Below are 18,866 nucleotides of genomic sequence, written 5' to 3'. Positions count from 1 at the left end.
CCAAACTTCTTCCATTTAAGAATGATGGAGGCCACTGTGTTCTTGGGGACCTTCAATGCTGCAGATTTCTTTTGGAACCCTTCCCCAGATCTGTGCCTCGACACAATCCTGTCTCGGAGCTCGACAGACAATTCCTTCGACCTTATGGCTTAGTTTTTGCTTTGACATGTACTGTCAACTGTGGGACCTTATATAGACAGGTGTGTGCCTTCAATTGTCCAATCAATTGAATTTACCACAGGATGCCAATCAAGTTGTAGAAACATCTGAAGGGTAATCAATGGAAACAGGATACACCCTCATAGCAAAATGTCTGAATACTTATGTAAATAAGGTTTCTGTTTTGTATTTTCAATACATTAGCAAAAATGTCTAAAAACCTGTTTTCATTTTGTCATGATAGGGTAGTGTGTAGATTGATGAGGAAAAAACATAATTTAATCAATTTTAGAATAAGACTGCTCATGAGTGGCGCGGCGGTCTAAGGAACTGCATCTCAGTGCTAGGCGTCACTACAGACCCTGGTTCGATTCCGGACTGTATCACAACCAGCTGTGATCGGAAGTCCCATAGGGCGGCGCACAATTGGCCCAGCGTTGTCCGGGTTAGGGGAAGGTTTGGCCATCATTGTAAAAAAAAAAATGTTCTTAACTGACTTGCCTAGTTAAAGGTTAAATAAATAAACATTTGAAGTAACAAACTGTTAATCAAGGGGTCTGAATACCTCTGCTTTCCGAAAGCACTGTAGCCATGTTATTTTTACTCGTTTTTATTAACTGTGTATTTATTCCTCATCTCACTATTTCTAATTTGTATTTCTATCTTGTAGTGTTGTAAAAGGACCAAAAGTAAGCATTTCAATGTTGTTTACAAAGCATGACCAATACAACTTGATTCTCTGCTGCCCCCCACTGGCTCCAGTCACACAAAGATAGATCGTTGCCTCAGGGGTAACGTTTCCCCTAGGATCAGCTTTTCTCTAGCATTACTAACCTTAAAACCTGTTGAGGATATGGCAGATATACGCCCCCTTTGGAGAGATTGGGTACCCCTAGTAAACTGGAAAAAAAATCTTTCAAAAATTGTTAATATATGCAAATAAAAATTATTATTGGATAGAAAACACTCTAAAGATTCTAAAACCGTTGGAATTATGTCTGTAAGTATAGCAGAACTCACAGGGCAGGCATTCTTCCAAACTAGTTTCTGTGGCCATGAAAGTTGGAGCAACTTTGACGTCATGCCCCCACCCCTCCCAACCAGCTATGATTCTGGGGACACTTTCTATCTCTTCCGCTAGATGTCCTCTTTCATTAGAGCTTCAAACCGTTCAAATCGCGCGAGAATTGACCCTATGGGAGTGAAATTAGTGCGTGCCACGAGAGAATAGGCTGTGCGTATGGGCGCGAATTGGTCACAGTCATTCCTTTGTTTCCAGCACTGAAGAGAAGGGCAGACGATGGGCGATTGAATTGAAGTTTGTTTTGCACGTCTAAAACATCATAAAGCTTGCTTCTGCACTTAGTTTGACCTGTTTAGTCGACATATAATGTGTAATTTTGAAGTTTTGATGCGCAACTTATCCGGACCAGAGGACGTTTTGGGTGCATTTCAGCTGATGTTATTAGCAGTAGCTAATACAAAGACGCAAGACTTGAAACCAAACGATGTATTGGGTAAGTATGAAGCCTTCCAGAACATTCTGAACGAAGACCATCGAAGGTAAGGGAATATTTATGCTTAAATCTGTGTTTCTGTTGACTCCAACATTACGTGGAAATGTAGCTTGGAACTGAGCGCTGTCTCACAATATGGAATAGTGTGCGATTTCTGTAACGTTAAAAATAAATCTAACACAGCGGTTGCATAAAGAAGCAGTGTATCTTTCTAACTATATGTAGAACATGTATATTTAGTCAAAGTTTATGATGTCTATTTTACGTTATCTTGCCGCGCTACATAGATTTCCTGCGGGCGTTTTTGAGTAATTTCTGAAGGTGAACTCACTGTAAATGGACATTTATGGATATAAATGGCATATTATTGAAAAAAAAAAATATGTACTGTGTAATATGTCATATTACTGTCATCTGATGAAGATTTTCAAAAGGTTAGTGAGCGATTTATTTTTTAATCCTGCGTTTGTTGATTGCATGTTTTGGCTATTGAAATGAGCTGTGTCTGGTGGTGGTTTTACATATATATGTGCTATGTTTTCGCCGTAAAACATTTTAGAAATCTGACTTGCTGGCTAAATGAACAAGATGTTTATCTTTCATTTGAGCTATTGGACTTGTTAATGTGTGGAGGTTAAATATTTTTAAGAATATTTTTGCGTTCCATGCGCCACCGTTCCAGCTGCACGTGGGAGGGTTGATTCCCAATTGGGAACCAGTATCGTAGACAGGTTAATCCTTAGTGGGAAAATGCTAAACTGACCCAGGATCAAGATCAGGACACTCTCACCCTAGTTTTTTGCATACGGGTTTATAATTCCTATCTTTATTTGGAATGGGAGATTAACATAAATTCCAACTGGCCTACGCTTTTATTGGCCTATTCATATGAGAACATATATCCCCATGTGACTATGTGAAACAATTACTATAATTCTACTGTAATTACATTTTTATGGGCGTGACTACCACTAAGTCTGAATAGGGCAGTTCAGGTGAAATACAATTATTCGTTTTGGAAAGGTTAAAAAAATGTGTTTAAGCGTGGTCGGTCAACTCTCAGGCTGAGGCCACACAGAAAGGTATGAAATAACATGAGTTCATCATTGTCTGTTTTCTGCTCATCCCGTTCTGTTTATTTAAAGTCTGATCATACATAAAAAGTGATAGAAACAGACTATTTTAACTACAACTGTGTAAGAAGAGAACCACACAGCATAAAAAGTTAATTAAAATCTTTATTTGTTACATTGTGTTACATTCAATATCCAATGTGTTTCTTATTGACACATAATAAAACGGCATAAATACAAACAAGCAGTTTTTGTGCCTTTCGTAATGGAGGGACAGATGACTGAAATGTACTTCACGCGCTCAGTATGTACATATCTTCCAACTTTATTCAAGTTGATACCTTCAATATTTACAGAACAAATTAGACGTTTACGAGGAATGGGACAAAATCTAGTTCAGTTCCATGTGACTCCATCGAGTTGGTAGAATATTTGCAGAGCACAATAGCTGGCTAGAGTATCGATTAATTTGATAATTGATATTAATTGAAGCCATTTGATCAGCAATAGAGTGGACATTCCAGATTTAAAAAACTTGACACTAGGAAATTGACACCAGAATTTATGCCTTAAGGGACATTTTACTAGCCTGGTCGCAGTTCTGTTTGCGCTGGAAAGCACAAATTCTTATGTTGGAATTAATACAGCACAAACAGATCTGGGACTGGGCTAACATTTGACTGAATTTACATTCTTGTATTTTTTCCCCCTCTTGATCCTCATAAAAACACAGGACAAAAAGCAAATAACCTAAAAAAATGACTAATATTATTCTGGGGGAAAAACATAACTCAAATGAGCTTTTAGCTTCCCCAGATACAGTAAGTCTTTAAATTGGTTAGTCTGTAGTACGATTGAGCTTTTCCTTTAACAGTAAAGAACATGTAAATCTTTTCAAATTAAATGTAACACAATCATTGATCTATGGAACGAAAGTGGAGGAAATCTTATTTTCAGAAGATCCAAATGTCACAGTGGATCACCACAAATATCATGCAAAAGATCTAGTTATTTTACATATAATAAAAAAATATTTATACTGAACAAAAATCTAAACGCAACATGTAAAGTTGCAGGAATGTCCACCAGAGCTTTTACCAGAGAATTGAATGTTAATTTCTCTACCATAAGCCGCTTCCAACCTTGTTTTAGAGAATTATTACGTCCAACCGGCCTCACAACCACAGACCGCGTGTAACCACCCCAGACCAGGATCTGGGCTGCATAAACTCTCAGATACCATCTCAGGGAAGCTGAACTGCGTTGCGTGCTCGTTGTCCTCACCAGGGTCTTGACCCGACTGCAATTCGGCATCGTAAACAACTTCAGTGGGCAAATGCTCACCTTCGATGGCCACTGGCACGCTGGAGAAGTGTACTTTTCACAGATTAATCCCGGTTACTTTACCGGGCAGATGGCAGACAGCATGTAAGGCGTTGTGTGGGAGAGCGGTTTGCTGATGTCAACGTTGTGAACAGAGTGACCCCTGGCGGCGGTGGGGTCATGGTATGGGCAGGGATAAGCTACAGACAATGAACACAATGCATTTTATCGATGGCAATTTGAATGCACAGAGGTACTGTGAAGAGATACTGAGGCCCATTGTTGTGCCATTCATATTTCAGAATGATGATGCACGGCCCCATGTCGCAAGGATCTGTACACAATCTAAAAACATTTCCAGTTCGTCCATGGCCTGCACTCACCCGACATATCACCCATTGAGCATGTTTGGGATGCACTGGATCAACATGTATGACAGCGTGTTCCAGTTCCCACCAATATCCAGCAACTTCCATTGAAGAGTAGAACAACATTCCACAGGCCACAATCAACAGCCTGATCAAATCTATGCAAAGGAGTTGTGTTGCACTGCCTGATGCAAATGGTAGTCACACCAGATACTGACTGGTTTTCTGATCCATACCCTATTTACATAAGTATTCAGACCCTTTGCTATAAGACTCAATTGAGCTCCGGTGCATCCTGCTTCCATTGATCATCCTTGAAATGTTTCTACAATTTGATTGGAGTCCACATGTGGTAAATTCAATTGATTGACCTTGATTTGGAAAAGGCACACACCTGTCTATATAAGCTCCTACAGTTGACAGTGCATGTCAGAGCAAAAACTAAGCCATGAGGTCGAAGGAATTGTCCATAGAGCTCCAAGACAGGATTGTGTCGAGGCACAGATCTGGAGAAGAGTACCAAAACATTTCTGCTGCATTGAAGGTCCCCAAGAACACAGTGGCTTTCATCTTTCTTCAATGGAAGACGTTTGTTACCACCAAGACTCTTCCTAGAGCTGGCCGCGCGGTCAAACTGAGCAATCGGGGGAGAAGGGCCTTGGTCAGGGAGGTGACCAATGGTCACTCTGACAGAGCTCCAGAGTTCCTCTGTGGAGATGCTAGAACCATCTCTGCAGCACTCCACCAATCAGGCCTTTACGGTGGAGTGGCCAGACGGAAGCCACTCCTCAGAAAAAGGAACATGACAGCCCGCTTGGAGTTTGCCAAAAGGTCCCTAACAAGATTCTCTGGTCTGATAAAACCACGATTGCACTCTTTGGCCGGAATGAGGCCTGGCACCATCCCTACGGTGAAGCATGGTGGTGACAGCATCATGCTGTGGGCTGTTTTTCAATGGCATGGACTGGGAGACTAGTCTGGATTGAGGGAAGGATGAACGGAGCAAAGTACAGAGATCCTTGATGAAAACCTGCTCCAGAGCACTCAGGACCTCAAACTGGGGTGAACGTTCACCTTCAAACAGGACAAGAACCCTAAGCCCACAGCCAAGACAACACAGGAGTGGCTTCGGGACAAGTCTCTGAATGTCCTTGAGTGGCCCAGCCAGAGCCCAGACTTGAACCCGATCTAACATCTCTGGAGAGACCGGAAAATAGCTGTGAAGCAATGCTCCCCATTCAACCTGAAAGAGCTTGAGAGGAGTTGCAGAGAAGAATGGGAGAAACTCCCCAAAAACAGGTGTGCCAAGCTTGTAGAGTCATACCCAAGAAGACTCATGGCTGCAAAAACATTGTTACTGCTTTGTCAATATGGGGTATTGTGTGTAGATTAATGAGGGGAAAACGATTTAATCCATTGTAGGAGAAGGCTGTAACGTAACAAAATGTGGAAAAAGTCAAGGGGTCTGAATGCACTGTATATGTGACCAACAGCTGCATATCTGTATTCCCAGTCATGTGAAATCCATAGATTAGGGCCTAATGAATGTATTTAAATTAACTGATTTCCTTATATGAACTGTAACTAAGTAATATCTTAAAATTGTTGCATGTTGAGTTTATATTTTTGTTCAATGTATAAAATCTGTGTCTAAGACAGATCCAGTGGCATACACAGTAGTGAACAGGGCGTCAGTTGCATCCGTCCAACCCTTAACAGAACATTGCAAAAATAACTTGATAAAACTGATGGTTCAGCCCTTAATAGCGATAAGTTATGTTGTCTCGAATAAAGTCGAGCACAAATAAAGACACTAAAAACGATGAGTACAACCTCTGCAGCTACACATTAGTGACTTAATGCTCTGAATTTGGTTCTAGGCTGGACATATTGGCATGGAAATATTATAGACATAAAATGGCGGCATGTATCAGCTTCTGAAGTATCACATCTGGAATGGGATGTTAAACACAGTGCTCGTGACAAATCATTTTTATCAATCATCCAAGATCATCATATTTCCAACTGTGAATAACAAACAATCAACTGAAACTCACCTTTTATATCACCAATCAAAATGTATTTTATATGTATACATATTTTGCATGTTTATCTGACACGGGAAGAAACAAACCGATAAAGGATTTCATTTTCAAATCCATACCAAAAAAAGTATAATCCATCAGTGATTTTGACTTCCTGCAGTTCCATATCCAGACGACCATCAGCTTCAGTGAATGTGAAATGCCACACGTTTTAGAGTGCACTAAAAGCCCAAAACAAGGTCAGTTTGTTAGTCTCGAAAAACCGATCCGTGGCGACACAGTGACTAGGGTCTGGTTTTAAATTACGGAATATTTTGGGATAGAATAACTACTGTACGTCACTGCTTACGTCGATAAGTAAAATAAACCATATCTGGGGACTCTCCCAAAAAATGACGAGACAGACATGCCAGAACGTTGCAATTCAAAACCAGTTGGCAGGCAACACCTTTGCAGGGGTTTCAATTAAGGTAGTTGATGCAAACTAGCCACTTGCGAAATGCACTCATAAAAATGACCTCTGTGATCTTCATCTTGCTAGCTAATATTTTGTATTTTATTCAAGCAGATAAAGTAGTGGCGTAGGCAGTGGCGTATTTTCTCTATGCCAAAAAAGTCCATTATTGAAACCAGACTCTAGTCACAGTTGGTTGGGAGTGCATTGAGTGCATTACCAAGGTCGCATTCATTAGGGCACAGTAGCAAAATGGTTTGCAATGGAAAAACATACAAGTTCCGCTAGTCTCTCCCTATTTTAGTATATATTTTTTTTCATTTTCGTGCCTAAAGAAAACAACCCAGATACCAATGAATATAAAAAACTCAAACTACCTGAGATTTAAAGTAAAAGCAGAACTATACATTTTCGCTAACTGGTACAATTATGTATGTGGGAAGAGAGAACCAAAAGTAAAAAATGACAATTTACTGAAGTGAGATTTGAGTTTTGTCAATATTAGTTTTTGTAGTGACGTTCTTTCATCAATGAAAAAGTTGGATGTTTTGACCTCTCTTTTCCATTCCAGACCAACATAATGAACAAAAAAACTGTTAAATATGGGAAATGGACAGACTGATGCATTTCATAGAAAAGCAAACAGAAGAATCGGACTTGAAAAACCACAGTGAGACGGCTGTGGGAACTAGTCACAGCCACAGAGTGGAAGCCATTTTGAATTGAGCGCCGACAGCAATCACTTTGCCACGTGCCGTGTCACAAGTTTATAGTCAGCTGTTTAAGCATATACCCTCTCCTCACAGCTAAAGGTGCTTCCTTTGCCCAAGCCTGACGCCTCGCAGCCAGGTGAGGTTAGTGCCACAACCAGACACCATCAAAGAGTCCTACAAGGCTTGGGTAGAACTAGAGTAAGTTGCAGATGAGCAGTGTTGCAGCGCGGGGTGGGAAAAAACTAAATTGTCGACTTGGAACGTGGCCACCAAGTGCTGATAATATAAATAAACAAAGTAAAGAAGAAGAGAAACATTTTATAAATATAAAGAATCTTTGCAGTCCTTGTGGGGAGGGAGGTGAAAGTTCAAAGTTCATCGGGGGTGGGGTCACGGTCGAGGCTGCTCACGCCGACCTCCTGGAAGAGCGCGGTATAGAACTCGGGCTCCAGCTGCTTGTTGCGGTAGCGGTTCACCACCTCGGCGATCTTCTGTTTCCGACGCACGTGTGGAGGGTTGTACGAGTCACTCTCCAGCCGCTTCCGCCGGCACGCGTTGATCACCGTCTGCCTTACCAGGAACCCTGAGACAGAGGTGGGAGGGAGAGATGAGAGTGAGAGGTGGGAGGGAGGAAAAGAGTCAGAGGTGGGAGGGAGGGAGAGAGGGGGGAGAGAGTGACGGGAGGGGGGGGGGGGAGTGATGAAGGGAGGGAGAGGGGGGGGAGAGAGTGATGGATGGAGGGAGAGAGGGGGGAGAGAGTGACGGGAGGGGGGGAGAGAGTGATGGGGGGTGAGGGGGAGGGAGAGAGTGAGTGAGGGGGGGAGGGAGAGAGTGAGTGAGGGGGGAGGGAGAGAGTGAGAGGGAAGGGAGAGAGTGGGGGGAGTGGGAGGAAGAGAGTGGGAGAAAGATACACACACCGTTGATTGTGGCGCTTGCAGAGCCAGGATAGTGGGTTGGTTTCCCGGGACTACCCATATTTATGCACACATGACTAAGTCGCTTTGGATAATATATTATTACAGTCTGCCTCACCAGGAACTCAGAGCGAGAGAAAAGAGGTAATAGAAGAGAGGGAGAGAGGCGACCGATGGCTCAGCACTGACTTGGAGAGAGACGTGGTGGAGCTAGGCCTGATGCTAGGCATCTGCATCTGGGTTGACTCACACCCACATTTGGCATGTATGAAGAAGAGAAGCGGGGACTGGGGTCTCTAAGATCAGCGCCTGGTAGCAATCTCTCTCTCTCTGGCATAACTCGTGTATATTCTTCAACAGTGATACTGTATGTCAGACATCACTGTTGAAGAGTGCAGCATCTCTTGCAGACACTGGCAATTTGCTCTCGCACGCACACACACAGTTGAACTAGTCACAAGTCACCGTGATAGCTCACACACACCTTTCACCCTTCCCCTACCCGTACCTTTACACACACGCCCTGCCCCAAAACACCTCCTCACCCCCAACCTCTCTCACCTAGTGACCTCCTGCTGACTACCATGCCATCCACCAGGGGGACGACCATGCTGAACTTTCCCAGGGCCCCATGCAGGCGGATCCGGAACAGGCCCGTCTTCAGAGGGTGGATGAAGATCACCTGCACATCCTGACCGGACGTCGTGGGTCTGAGGAAGGGGGGGGGGGGGGGGGGTGGAGGAAGAGGGTTGGACAGGCATAGAGAGGTAGAAATTAATTTGCCTCTCTTGCAACGGCTCTATGCACACTCAATGGACTCCACTTACACATATTACACTGACACTCCAATACACACACTTTCACATACACTGCTGCTACTCTGTTTATTATCGATCCTGATTGGCTAGTCACTTTTATACCAACATACATGTACATATCACCCCAATTACCTCGTACCCCTTCACCTTGACTCAGTACCGGTAGGTACTCCTAGTATATAGTCTCGTTATTGTTATTTTATTGTGTTACTATTTCCATTTTTGCTAAAGTGTCTTACTTTTTAACTCTGCATTGTTGGGAAAGTGCTCATAAGCAAGCGTTTCACAGTAAAGTCTACACCTGTTGTATTTGGCGCATATGACATAAAATTGATTTGAGAAATAGGGAGAGAGAGGCAGATAGGAAGACGAGGGAGAGAAGAAAGGTGCAGAGCAGATATGAGACAATGTCCCCACTGCAGAGGCTATGAGCACCTCTTACCATCCTGCCTTCTGTGGTCAGCCACCATCCACATTAGCTAGGCTTTGGTTCTGTACGGCCTCTAGTTCAACCCCTTGTGGATGTCTCCTGTTCTATATGCTGACCTGGCAAGGTCCCCTGACCTACACGGCCCTGTCTCTGCAACATAAACACTAGTACTCGTCTGACCCCATTGGTCCCCCCGCCACCATGCTGAGCCCACATCACGACACCTTGCACTGACTGGTCTTGGTGGTGGTATATACTTGGCATCTACCTAGCATGTCAGAAGAGGATACATATATTTCTAGGTGTTTTGTCCTTATCATTGTCACCCTCGCTTGCTAAAAATAAATTCTGAACACTTCGTGAATATGAATAAGTAAAATACTATTTTGTTTGACTGATTGATTGAGAATCCCTCAAATCTGCAATGTTCCATAATTGTTGTAGCAACTGCTTTCTCAGTTCAATTCTCTATCGACTCAACTCTTAAGCATGTCTGAAAAAGTTTCTAGCTGTCAAATCCTTGACGATCCAATGGTCCCTCCCTTGACCTTCTTTTCCAATGAGATTTGAGAGGGAGGCAAGGAACAGGAGGAGGAGGAAGCAAGGACTTCACAGCTGGAAAAAATGTCAGACAGTCTGTGTTGAGTAGTGATGGATGGGAGCCTGTAGTACCTTGTTGAGGTGCTACTGTTGGCCGTGGTTTCCACTCCAGTGCTCGTCTCTACTAGCAGGTCAGCCAGGGGAAAGTTCTCTACAATACAAGAATTCAACATACACTGCGGTTAAAACTTATTAGGTGCACAAAATCTATTAAGATGAACTGAAGTCAGTAATTACCAGAAATAAGGACATTCTTCTATCAAATACTTCTCAATAAAATATCTAAAATAGTTATATAGAATAGACTCATCAACTGTATCCCATAATTTTTATAAAGAACCAAAATGGCTGCCAATAGAGGTCAGTTTCAGCGGGACGCAGGAGGTTAGCCTACCGATATCATCGTAGCGCTCCACCCAGACCACCAGTACTTTGGTCTCTGGTCCCATTGGAGGGATGGTCCTGCCGGGAGGCATCTTCTTAGACTTCACCGTAGGACTCTGAGGGACAGACGAGCCATTGTTAGAAAAAAATAGCAAAACGCACACCCCTAATTAACTTAAAAAATTTGATGGGAAAAAAAATATATCTAAAATATATTTAAGCAATTAGGGGGTTTTATGTTCTTATGCACAACGCAATGCAGAGTGCCTGGATACAGCCCTTAGCCATGGTATATTGGCCATATACCGCAAACCAAGGTGCCTTATTGCTATTATAAATGAATTAGAATTGTCAAATTAAATGTTCTCACACACCTGTGGTATACGGTGTGATATACCACAGCTTTCAGCCAATCAGCATTCAGGGCTCGAAACAAGCAGTTTATAATAACCGATCTATAACTACACTTTAATCAGCGATGCTTTAGACTAGAAACAAGCAAATAAAATCACATTTTATTGGTCACATACACATGGTTAGCAGATGTTATTGCGAGTGTAGCGAAATGCTTGTGCATCTAGTTACGACAGTGCAGCATTTTTTTTTTACATTGGATAAAAGTAGAGACTCAGAGCTACAAAATGGTATATCATACACAGCATTTTTGAGGAACAATGGGAAAGTAAGTATACTTTGAAAGGTGATACACTTGTAAAGTCACTGTTGAGAAAAGGACCTTTGAATGTTTTGGTACCTACTAGAGCTCTCCTTTGTCTACACCCATTGTTCACACCCTCTTAAGCCAGCCCCACCCATCTCTTTAAGGATTCACATGAGGTAATGTGCAAAACAGTGAGTAATGTAGTAAAAATGAAGACAGTCGTAGTAGCCTACAATAAGGAAAAATTCCAAGTAAACAGAAAGTGTCCAGATAAAAATATTTTATCAATTTTAGATGACACTTACCCAGATACACTTGTCTAAATTGATGGGTCATGTGAAAGAAATGCTATAACCCCCAGCCAGATCCAGTGGTGGAAAAAGTACAAAATTGTCATACTTGAGTAAAAGTGAGTCATTTAAAATTCCTTAGATTAAAACAGACGGCACAATTGTATTTTTTTTACTATATATTTTTTTTATTGACGGATAGCCAGGAGCACAATGTACTTAAGTATCAAAAGTAAAAATATAAACCATTTCAAGTTCCTTATATTAAGCAAACCAGACAGCACAATTATTTTTTTGATGGATAGCCAGGGGCACACTCCAATACTCAGACAAAATTTACAAGCAAAGCATTTGTGTTTAATGAGTCCGCCAGATCAGAGGCAGTAGTGATGACCAGGGATGTTCTCTTGATAAGTGTGAATTGGACCATTTTCCTGTCAAAATGCAACAAGTAGTTTTGGGTGTCAAGGAAAATGTATGGAGTAAAAAGTAAATTATTTTCTTTACAAATATAGTAAATATAAATAAGGTATATAATATAGTAAATATAAAAGTATATAATAAAAGTATATAATATAGTAAATATAAATAAAGTAATGTACAGATACCACAAAAATTACTTAAATAAAAATACTTCAAAGTACTACTTAAGTACTTTACACCACTGCCCAAATGCCTTCACACCAGAACATTTGCATATACTGTTACACATGCACTTATCACAGTATTGCACATATGTTTATTTATTTTGCACATGTACAGTACATAAACAGATGCATGCGCCATGTGCTGGACACTTGATACGGTCACATGATATTGTTGTGGTATGTCACAAAATCATGTTACGACCACACATAAATATTAATTTTATATATATATATCAATATTTTGCTAAGTCTTGCTAAGTGGATGGTCTCTACTGCAGCTGTAAAAGGTACAGCCAAATTGTTACTTGCATAGTAGCAATATCAGAAATAGTGTCAATATATATCAAATATACAGAATGTGCAAGAACATTATCAATAATGATATCAATGATAGATGAGGTAGTTATATGCATACAATCGGGGGAAAAGTGGCTGAGCAGCAGGATAAACCCCAAAAATTGTAGCAGCAACGTATGCCGTGTGTGTTAGGAGATAGTCATTTGAATAGAGGCACTGCAGATGACTGGTCCGTCGCAAAACACCCTGATCTTCTCAAAAATATATGTTTGTCTAGCTGTGTCCAGTCCAGGTGGTGCTTGTATAGACATGCCATCTATGGGATGTCAGAGTTGCTCAGCAGCTAAAACCTGGTCCCAACGCTCCTTGGCGTGAACAACACCAAGGCTCCAGAGCATCAAAGCTGTAACAACAACAAATCAAAGACATTACAACCTTGCACAGCATCAATTCACCTCCCAACTTTGTATAAGAAGAATAACCTCATACAATGCAATGAAAATATTTTCACCTGAAGTGCTGGTACTGCTTGATCTGTGGCAGTACGGAGTCAGCCATAGCTTTCCACCAGCACCGTATTATCCTCCAGTCCAACCAGCTGTGGGAAGTTGACCCCTGTCACAGTGCTGTCCTTCACAACACCAGCAATCTCAGACAAAGTGTTCACTCTGGTCTTTCTGAATCACTGCTTGATGAGGCCGAAGCACCTGTCAGGAGCACACTTGGTGTGGCCTGTGATGAGGAAGTGAAGGTCCAGATTGTGGTGGAGCTTGTGCATGGTCCACCAGGCACAATACCAGATCACAAACTTGTTCTTGTTTTGGCCACTGCAGTTATCACAATTCAGGTCCACATTTGTTTTTTCAACTCTGTAGTTAGTGAAGAAATGGTGCATGTAGTTGATGACTGCGCTGCCGTCTTTGCTTGCCTGGGCCAGCTCTCTTTTTGATGACTGGCTGGCGGATTAGAGTCATGCCTGTTCTACTGATTGATGCTGAAAGACAAATTCCAGATACAAATATTTTAGCATAATTATACAATAGATACGAAATGGCATTCTGCGATAACATCACTACACACAGTTCATACAGGTAATGTTAGCTACTGTAGCTAGCCTGCCATCTAACGTCAGCTGGCTAGCTAACAGCAAGCTTTAACTGGCAATACAAAGATTGTCATAGTTAGCTAAAGTTAACCAATAGGTTCAATGTTAGATAGTTAGCTAGCTAACATTAGGCCATAACTAGCAATGCGAAATGGCATTCTGAGAAATCACTAACGTTACACACACCTCATACACATAAGCTAATGTTAGATAGCAGAGGTTATGTGTCTGGATTGCTAACATTAGCTAGCTAACAACAAGCGGGGGTCTTCAAAATCAAATCTTGTTGGTCACATGCAGATGTTAATGCGAGTGTAGCGAAATGCTTGTGCTTCTAGCTCCGACTATGCAGTAAAATCTAACAAGTAATCTAACAAATACACACAAACAACTACCTTATACAAACAAATTGACGCAAATATAAAAGGGATGAATAAGAATATGTACATATAAATATATGGATGAGCGATGGTGTTAGCAAGCAAAAAAAACAAACTATAATACCAATCCATAGAGTAACGTTACTAGCAATACAAACTGATTGCAAGCCAAAGTTAACTAACATTGAACCTAACGTTATTTGGTTAACAAGCCAGCCATCGAACTCCAGCTGGCTAGCTAAGAGCAAGCTTTAGCTTGCAATGAAAACAACTTTCTGAAAAAATTAGAAATGTATAATCTCTGAAGCTATAGCTAGATTCTTACCTGTATACACAGATGAAAGGTTCAAGGCAGACTGTAACCCCTTTTAAAAGACACCCGGTGTTGTTCCCGTTTAGTTTGCACAGCTGGTTTGGCCCATTGTGTTCCGCTGATTTCAAAACATGTTATTTTCAGAGAGTCAGCATTACATGGCACGATCATCGTCCAGAAATTAGTCCATCACAACTTTTTCCCACTGACCGTTGTTGATAGCGCCTGATAAATTCAGGGCAGAAATGTTATTGAGAGCAGTGGCAAAAATATTTGCAGTTCTCCACAGCGAAAGTTTATCTAAAAAAAAAACTGCAGTAGAAAGGAGTATCTAATCATTACGAGCAGCTCATTTTATCGACACAAGATGCAACACCGCAGACCAATCCAAACTCACCTCTCTGCATGTCCAGTCCACTCATTATCTCAGCCAATCAAGGCTAGCTGGAAGGTTGCAGTCTTTCTCTGTGGCTAAACCAACTAGGCTTGTAATTTAACAATTGTATTCATATTTACAGATGACATACACGTTTGATATTAAGTCACATGAAAGTTCACATGTTCGAGAAGGCATTTCTGCCAAAAAACGCATTTTCATAAATAAAAAAAATGTACGTTCAAAAGGCTCTCCAGTGAAGTTGTGACTTGCGACATACGCCTAGTTCCCTGAATTGGGTCACATATACATATAAATATATGGATGAACAATGACTAAGCGGCATAGACAAGATGCAATAGATGGTATAAAATAAAGTATATACACATATGAGATGAGCCATGCAGGATATGTAAACCTTATTAAAGTGGCATTAATAAAGTGACTAGTGGTCAATTTATTAAAGTGGCCAATGATTTCAAGTCTATGTAGGCAGCAGCCTCTCTGTGTTAGTGATGGCTGTTTAACAGTCTGACGGCCTTGAGACTGAAAAACAGATTCTGTCTCTCGGTCCCATCTTTGATGCACCTGTATTGACCTCGCCTTCTGGATGGTAGCGGGGTGAACAGGCAGTGGCTCGGGTGGTTGTTGTCCTTGATGTTCTTTTTGGCCTTCCTGTGAAGGCTGTAGGTGTCCTGGAGGGCAGGTAGTTTGCCCCCGGTGATGTGTTGTGCAGACCGCACCACTCTCTGGAGAGCCTTGCGGTTGTGGGCGGTGCAGTTGCCGTACCAGGCGGTGATGCAGCCCGACAGGATGCTCTCAATTGTGCATCTGTAAAAGTTTGTGAGGGTTTCAGGTGACAAGACATGTCTTCAGCTTCCTGAGGTTGAAGAGGCGCTGTTTCGCCTTCTTCACCACACTGTCTCTGTGGGTGGACCATTTCAGTTTGTCCGTGATATGTATGCCGAGGAACTTAAAATGTTCCACCTTCTCCACTGCTGTCCCGTCGATGTGGATAGGGGGGTGCTCCCTCTGCTGTTTCCTTAAGTACACGATCATCTCCTTTGTTTTGTTGACGTTGAGTGAGGTTGTTTTGCTGACACCACACTCCAAGTGCCCTCACCTCCTCCCTGTAGGCTGTCTCGTCGTTGTTGGTAATCAAGCCTACTACTGTTGTGTCGACTGCAAACTTGATTGAGTTGGAGGCATGTATGGTCACGGAATCATGGGTGAACAGGGAGTACAGGAGGGGAATGAGCATGCACCCTTGTGGGGCCCCAGTGTTGAGGATCAGTGGGGTGGAGATGGTGTTTCCTACCTTCACCACCTGGGGGCGGCCTGCCAGGAAGTCCAGGACCCAATTGCACAGGGCGGGGTTGAGACCCAGGACCTCTAGCTTAAATGATGAGTTTGAAGGGTACTATGGTGTTAAATGCTGAGCTATAGTCAACAGCACTCTTACATAGGTGTTCCTCTTGTCCAGATGGGATAGGGCAGTGTGCAGTGTTATGGCGATTGCATTGTCTGTGAACCTATTGGGGTGGTAAGCAAATTGAAGTGGGTCTAGGGTGATAGGTAAGGTGGAGGTGATATGATCCTTGACTAGCCTCTCAAAGCACTTCATGACAGAAGTGAGTGCTACGGGGCGATAGTCATTTAGTTCAATTACCTTTGCCTTCTTGGGTACAGGAACAATGGTGGCCATCTTGGGGACAGCAGACTGGGATAGGCAGAGATTGAATATGTCCGTAAACACACCAGCCAGCTGGTCTGAGCTTGCTCTGTGGACGTGGCTAGGGATGCCGTCTGGGCCGGCAGCCTTGTTTAGAGTTAACACTTTTAAATCTCTTACTCACGTCGATCATGGAGAAAGAGAGCCCACAGCCCTTGGTAGTGGGCCGCGTCGGTGGCACTGTATTATCCTCAAAGTGGGCAAATAAGGTGGTGTTAAGTTTGTCTGGAAGCAAGACTTCGTTGTCCGTGATGTGGCTGGGTTTTTTTTTGTCCGTGATTGTCTGTAGACCCTGCCACATACATCTTGTGTCTGAGCCGTTGAATTGCGATTCCACCTTGTCCCTGTACTGGCATTTCACTGGTTTGATTTCCTTGCGGAGGGAATAACTACACTGTTTGTATTCGGCCATAATCCCAGGTACCTTTCCATGGTTAAATGCGGTGGTTCGCGCGGTCACTTTTGCGAAAATTCCGCCATCTATCCACAGTTTCTGGTTAGGGTAGGTTTTAATAGTCATAGTGGGTACATCTCCTATGTACTTCTTTATAAACTAATTTACCGAATCAGTGTACAAGTCGATATTATTCTGAGTCTACCCGGAACATGTCCCATTCCGCGTGATCAAAACAATCTTGAAGCGTGGATTCCGATTGGTCAGACCAGCGTTGAATAGTTCTTAACACGGGTACATCCTGTTTGAGTTTCTGCCTATAGGAGGGGAGGAGAAAAATGGAGTCGTGGTCAGATTCGCCAAAAGGAGGGCGGGGGATGGCCTTGGATGATTCGCGGAAGTTAGAGTAGCAGTGATGCAGAGTTTTGCCAGCACGAGTACTACAGTCAATATGCTGACAGAATTTAGGTAGCCTTGTTCTCAAATTTGCTTTGTTAAAATCCCCAGATACAATAAATGCAGCCTCAGGATATATGGTTTCCAGTTTGCATAAAGTCCAGTGAAGTTCCTTGAGGGCCGTTGTGGTATTGGTTGAGGGGGGATATACACGGCTGTGACAATAACTGAGGAGAATTCTCTTGGGAGATAATACGGTTTGATTGAGGAATTCTAGGTCAGGTGAACAAAAGGACTTGAGTTCCTTTATGTTGTTACAATTACACTATGAGACGTTAATCATGAAACATACACCCCCGCCCTCCTCCTTCCTGGAGAGATGTTTATTCCTGTCAGTGCGACGTACAAAGAATCCAGGTGGCTGTATCAAATCTGACAGCATATCCCGAGAGAGCCATGTTTCCATGAAACAGAGCATGTTACAATCCCTGATGTCTTTCTGGAAAGTCATCCTTGCCCTAATTTTGTCTACCTTTTTATCTCGAGACTGGACATTAGCGAGTAATATACTCAAAAGAGGTGGGTGGTGTGCGCACCTCCGAAGTCTGACCAGAAGATCGCTCCGCCTACCTCTTCTCTAGCAGCATTGTTTTGGGTCAGCCTCTGGAATCAGCTCAAATGCCCTGGGTAGTTTGGACAAAGGACCGCGTCGGGAAAGTTGTATTCCTGGTCGTAGTGCTTGTAAGTTGACACTGCTCTGATATCTAATAGTTCTTCCCGGCTGTGTGTAATAACGCAACATTTTCTGGGCTAACAATGTAAGAAATAATACATAAAAAAACAAATAATGCAAAGTTTCCTAAGGACTAGAAGCGCGGCAGCCCTCTGTCAGCGCTATGCCAAACGGACCCCGCTACTGCAGCTCCTATCCTTTGTTAACTTTAATAATTCGACCCCTGGCTATCACCATTCATTAACCCCATCTAAAAAGCTGTCAGTTGGAAAAGGCACAGCGTCCCTATTCAGAAGGTGAGAATGAAACGGTTAGGGTTGTTTTGGCCCTCCAGGACCAGAATCAAATAATACTGGGGTAAGGTTCAGGTGGTCTTTGGGCATTGACTGAGGAAAATAATACTTGTATACTTAAGGGGCACCTCATCACCTTTTAACCTACATATATTTTCACATACAGTGCATTCGGAAAGTATTCAGACACCTTTTTTCCCCCACATTTTGTTAAGTTACAGCCTTATTCTAAAATGTATTAAATTGTTTTTTTTTCCCCCTCATCAATCTACACACAATAATGACAAAGCAAAAACTGTTTTTTAGAATTGTATGCAAATATATAAAAAATTGGAAATAACACATTTAACATAAGTATTCAGACCCTTTACTCAGTACTTTGTTGAAACACCTTTGGCAGCGATTACAGTCTTGGGTCTTCTTGGGTATGACGCTACAAGCTTGGCACACC

General features: G+C 42.3%; 1 protein-coding gene across 7 annotated transcripts in view; it reads right to left on the bottom strand.

The window, feature by feature from the left end:
• Positions 1-6,417: 6,417 nt before the first annotated feature.
• Positions 6,418-18,866, bottom strand: part of LOC110493907 (ral GTPase-activating protein subunit beta) — a 78,281-nt gene continuing 65,832 nt past the window's right edge. For 5 of the 7 annotated variants that reach the window (XM_036949896.1, XM_036949897.1, XM_036949895.1 and 2 more), the window contains exons 27-30: positions 10,809-10,914; positions 10,487-10,565; positions 9,128-9,276; positions 6,418-8,235 (exon numbers count right to left, since the gene is read on the bottom strand). In XM_036949896.1, coding sequence (XP_036805791.1) covers positions 8,021-8,235; positions 9,128-9,276; positions 10,487-10,565; positions 10,809-10,914 — 549 coding nt within the window. In that variant the 3' untranslated portion in view covers positions 6,418-8,020. Of the gene's footprint in view, positions 8,236-9,127; positions 9,277-10,486; positions 10,566-10,808; positions 10,915-12,468; positions 14,610-18,866 lie in introns of those variants that run through there. The other 2 variants (XR_002469211.2, XM_036949898.1) reach the window with 2 other exon arrangements.

This window comes from Oncorhynchus mykiss, chromosome 17 (assembly GCF_013265735.2).
Source record: "Oncorhynchus mykiss isolate Arlee chromosome 17, USDA_OmykA_1.1, whole genome shotgun sequence".
NCBI classification, from domain to species: Eukaryota; Metazoa; Chordata; class Actinopteri; order Salmoniformes; family Salmonidae; genus Oncorhynchus; species Oncorhynchus mykiss.
The sequence above is the reverse complement of the archived record's forward strand: the minus strand, read 5'-3'. Positions and strand labels throughout refer to the sequence as shown.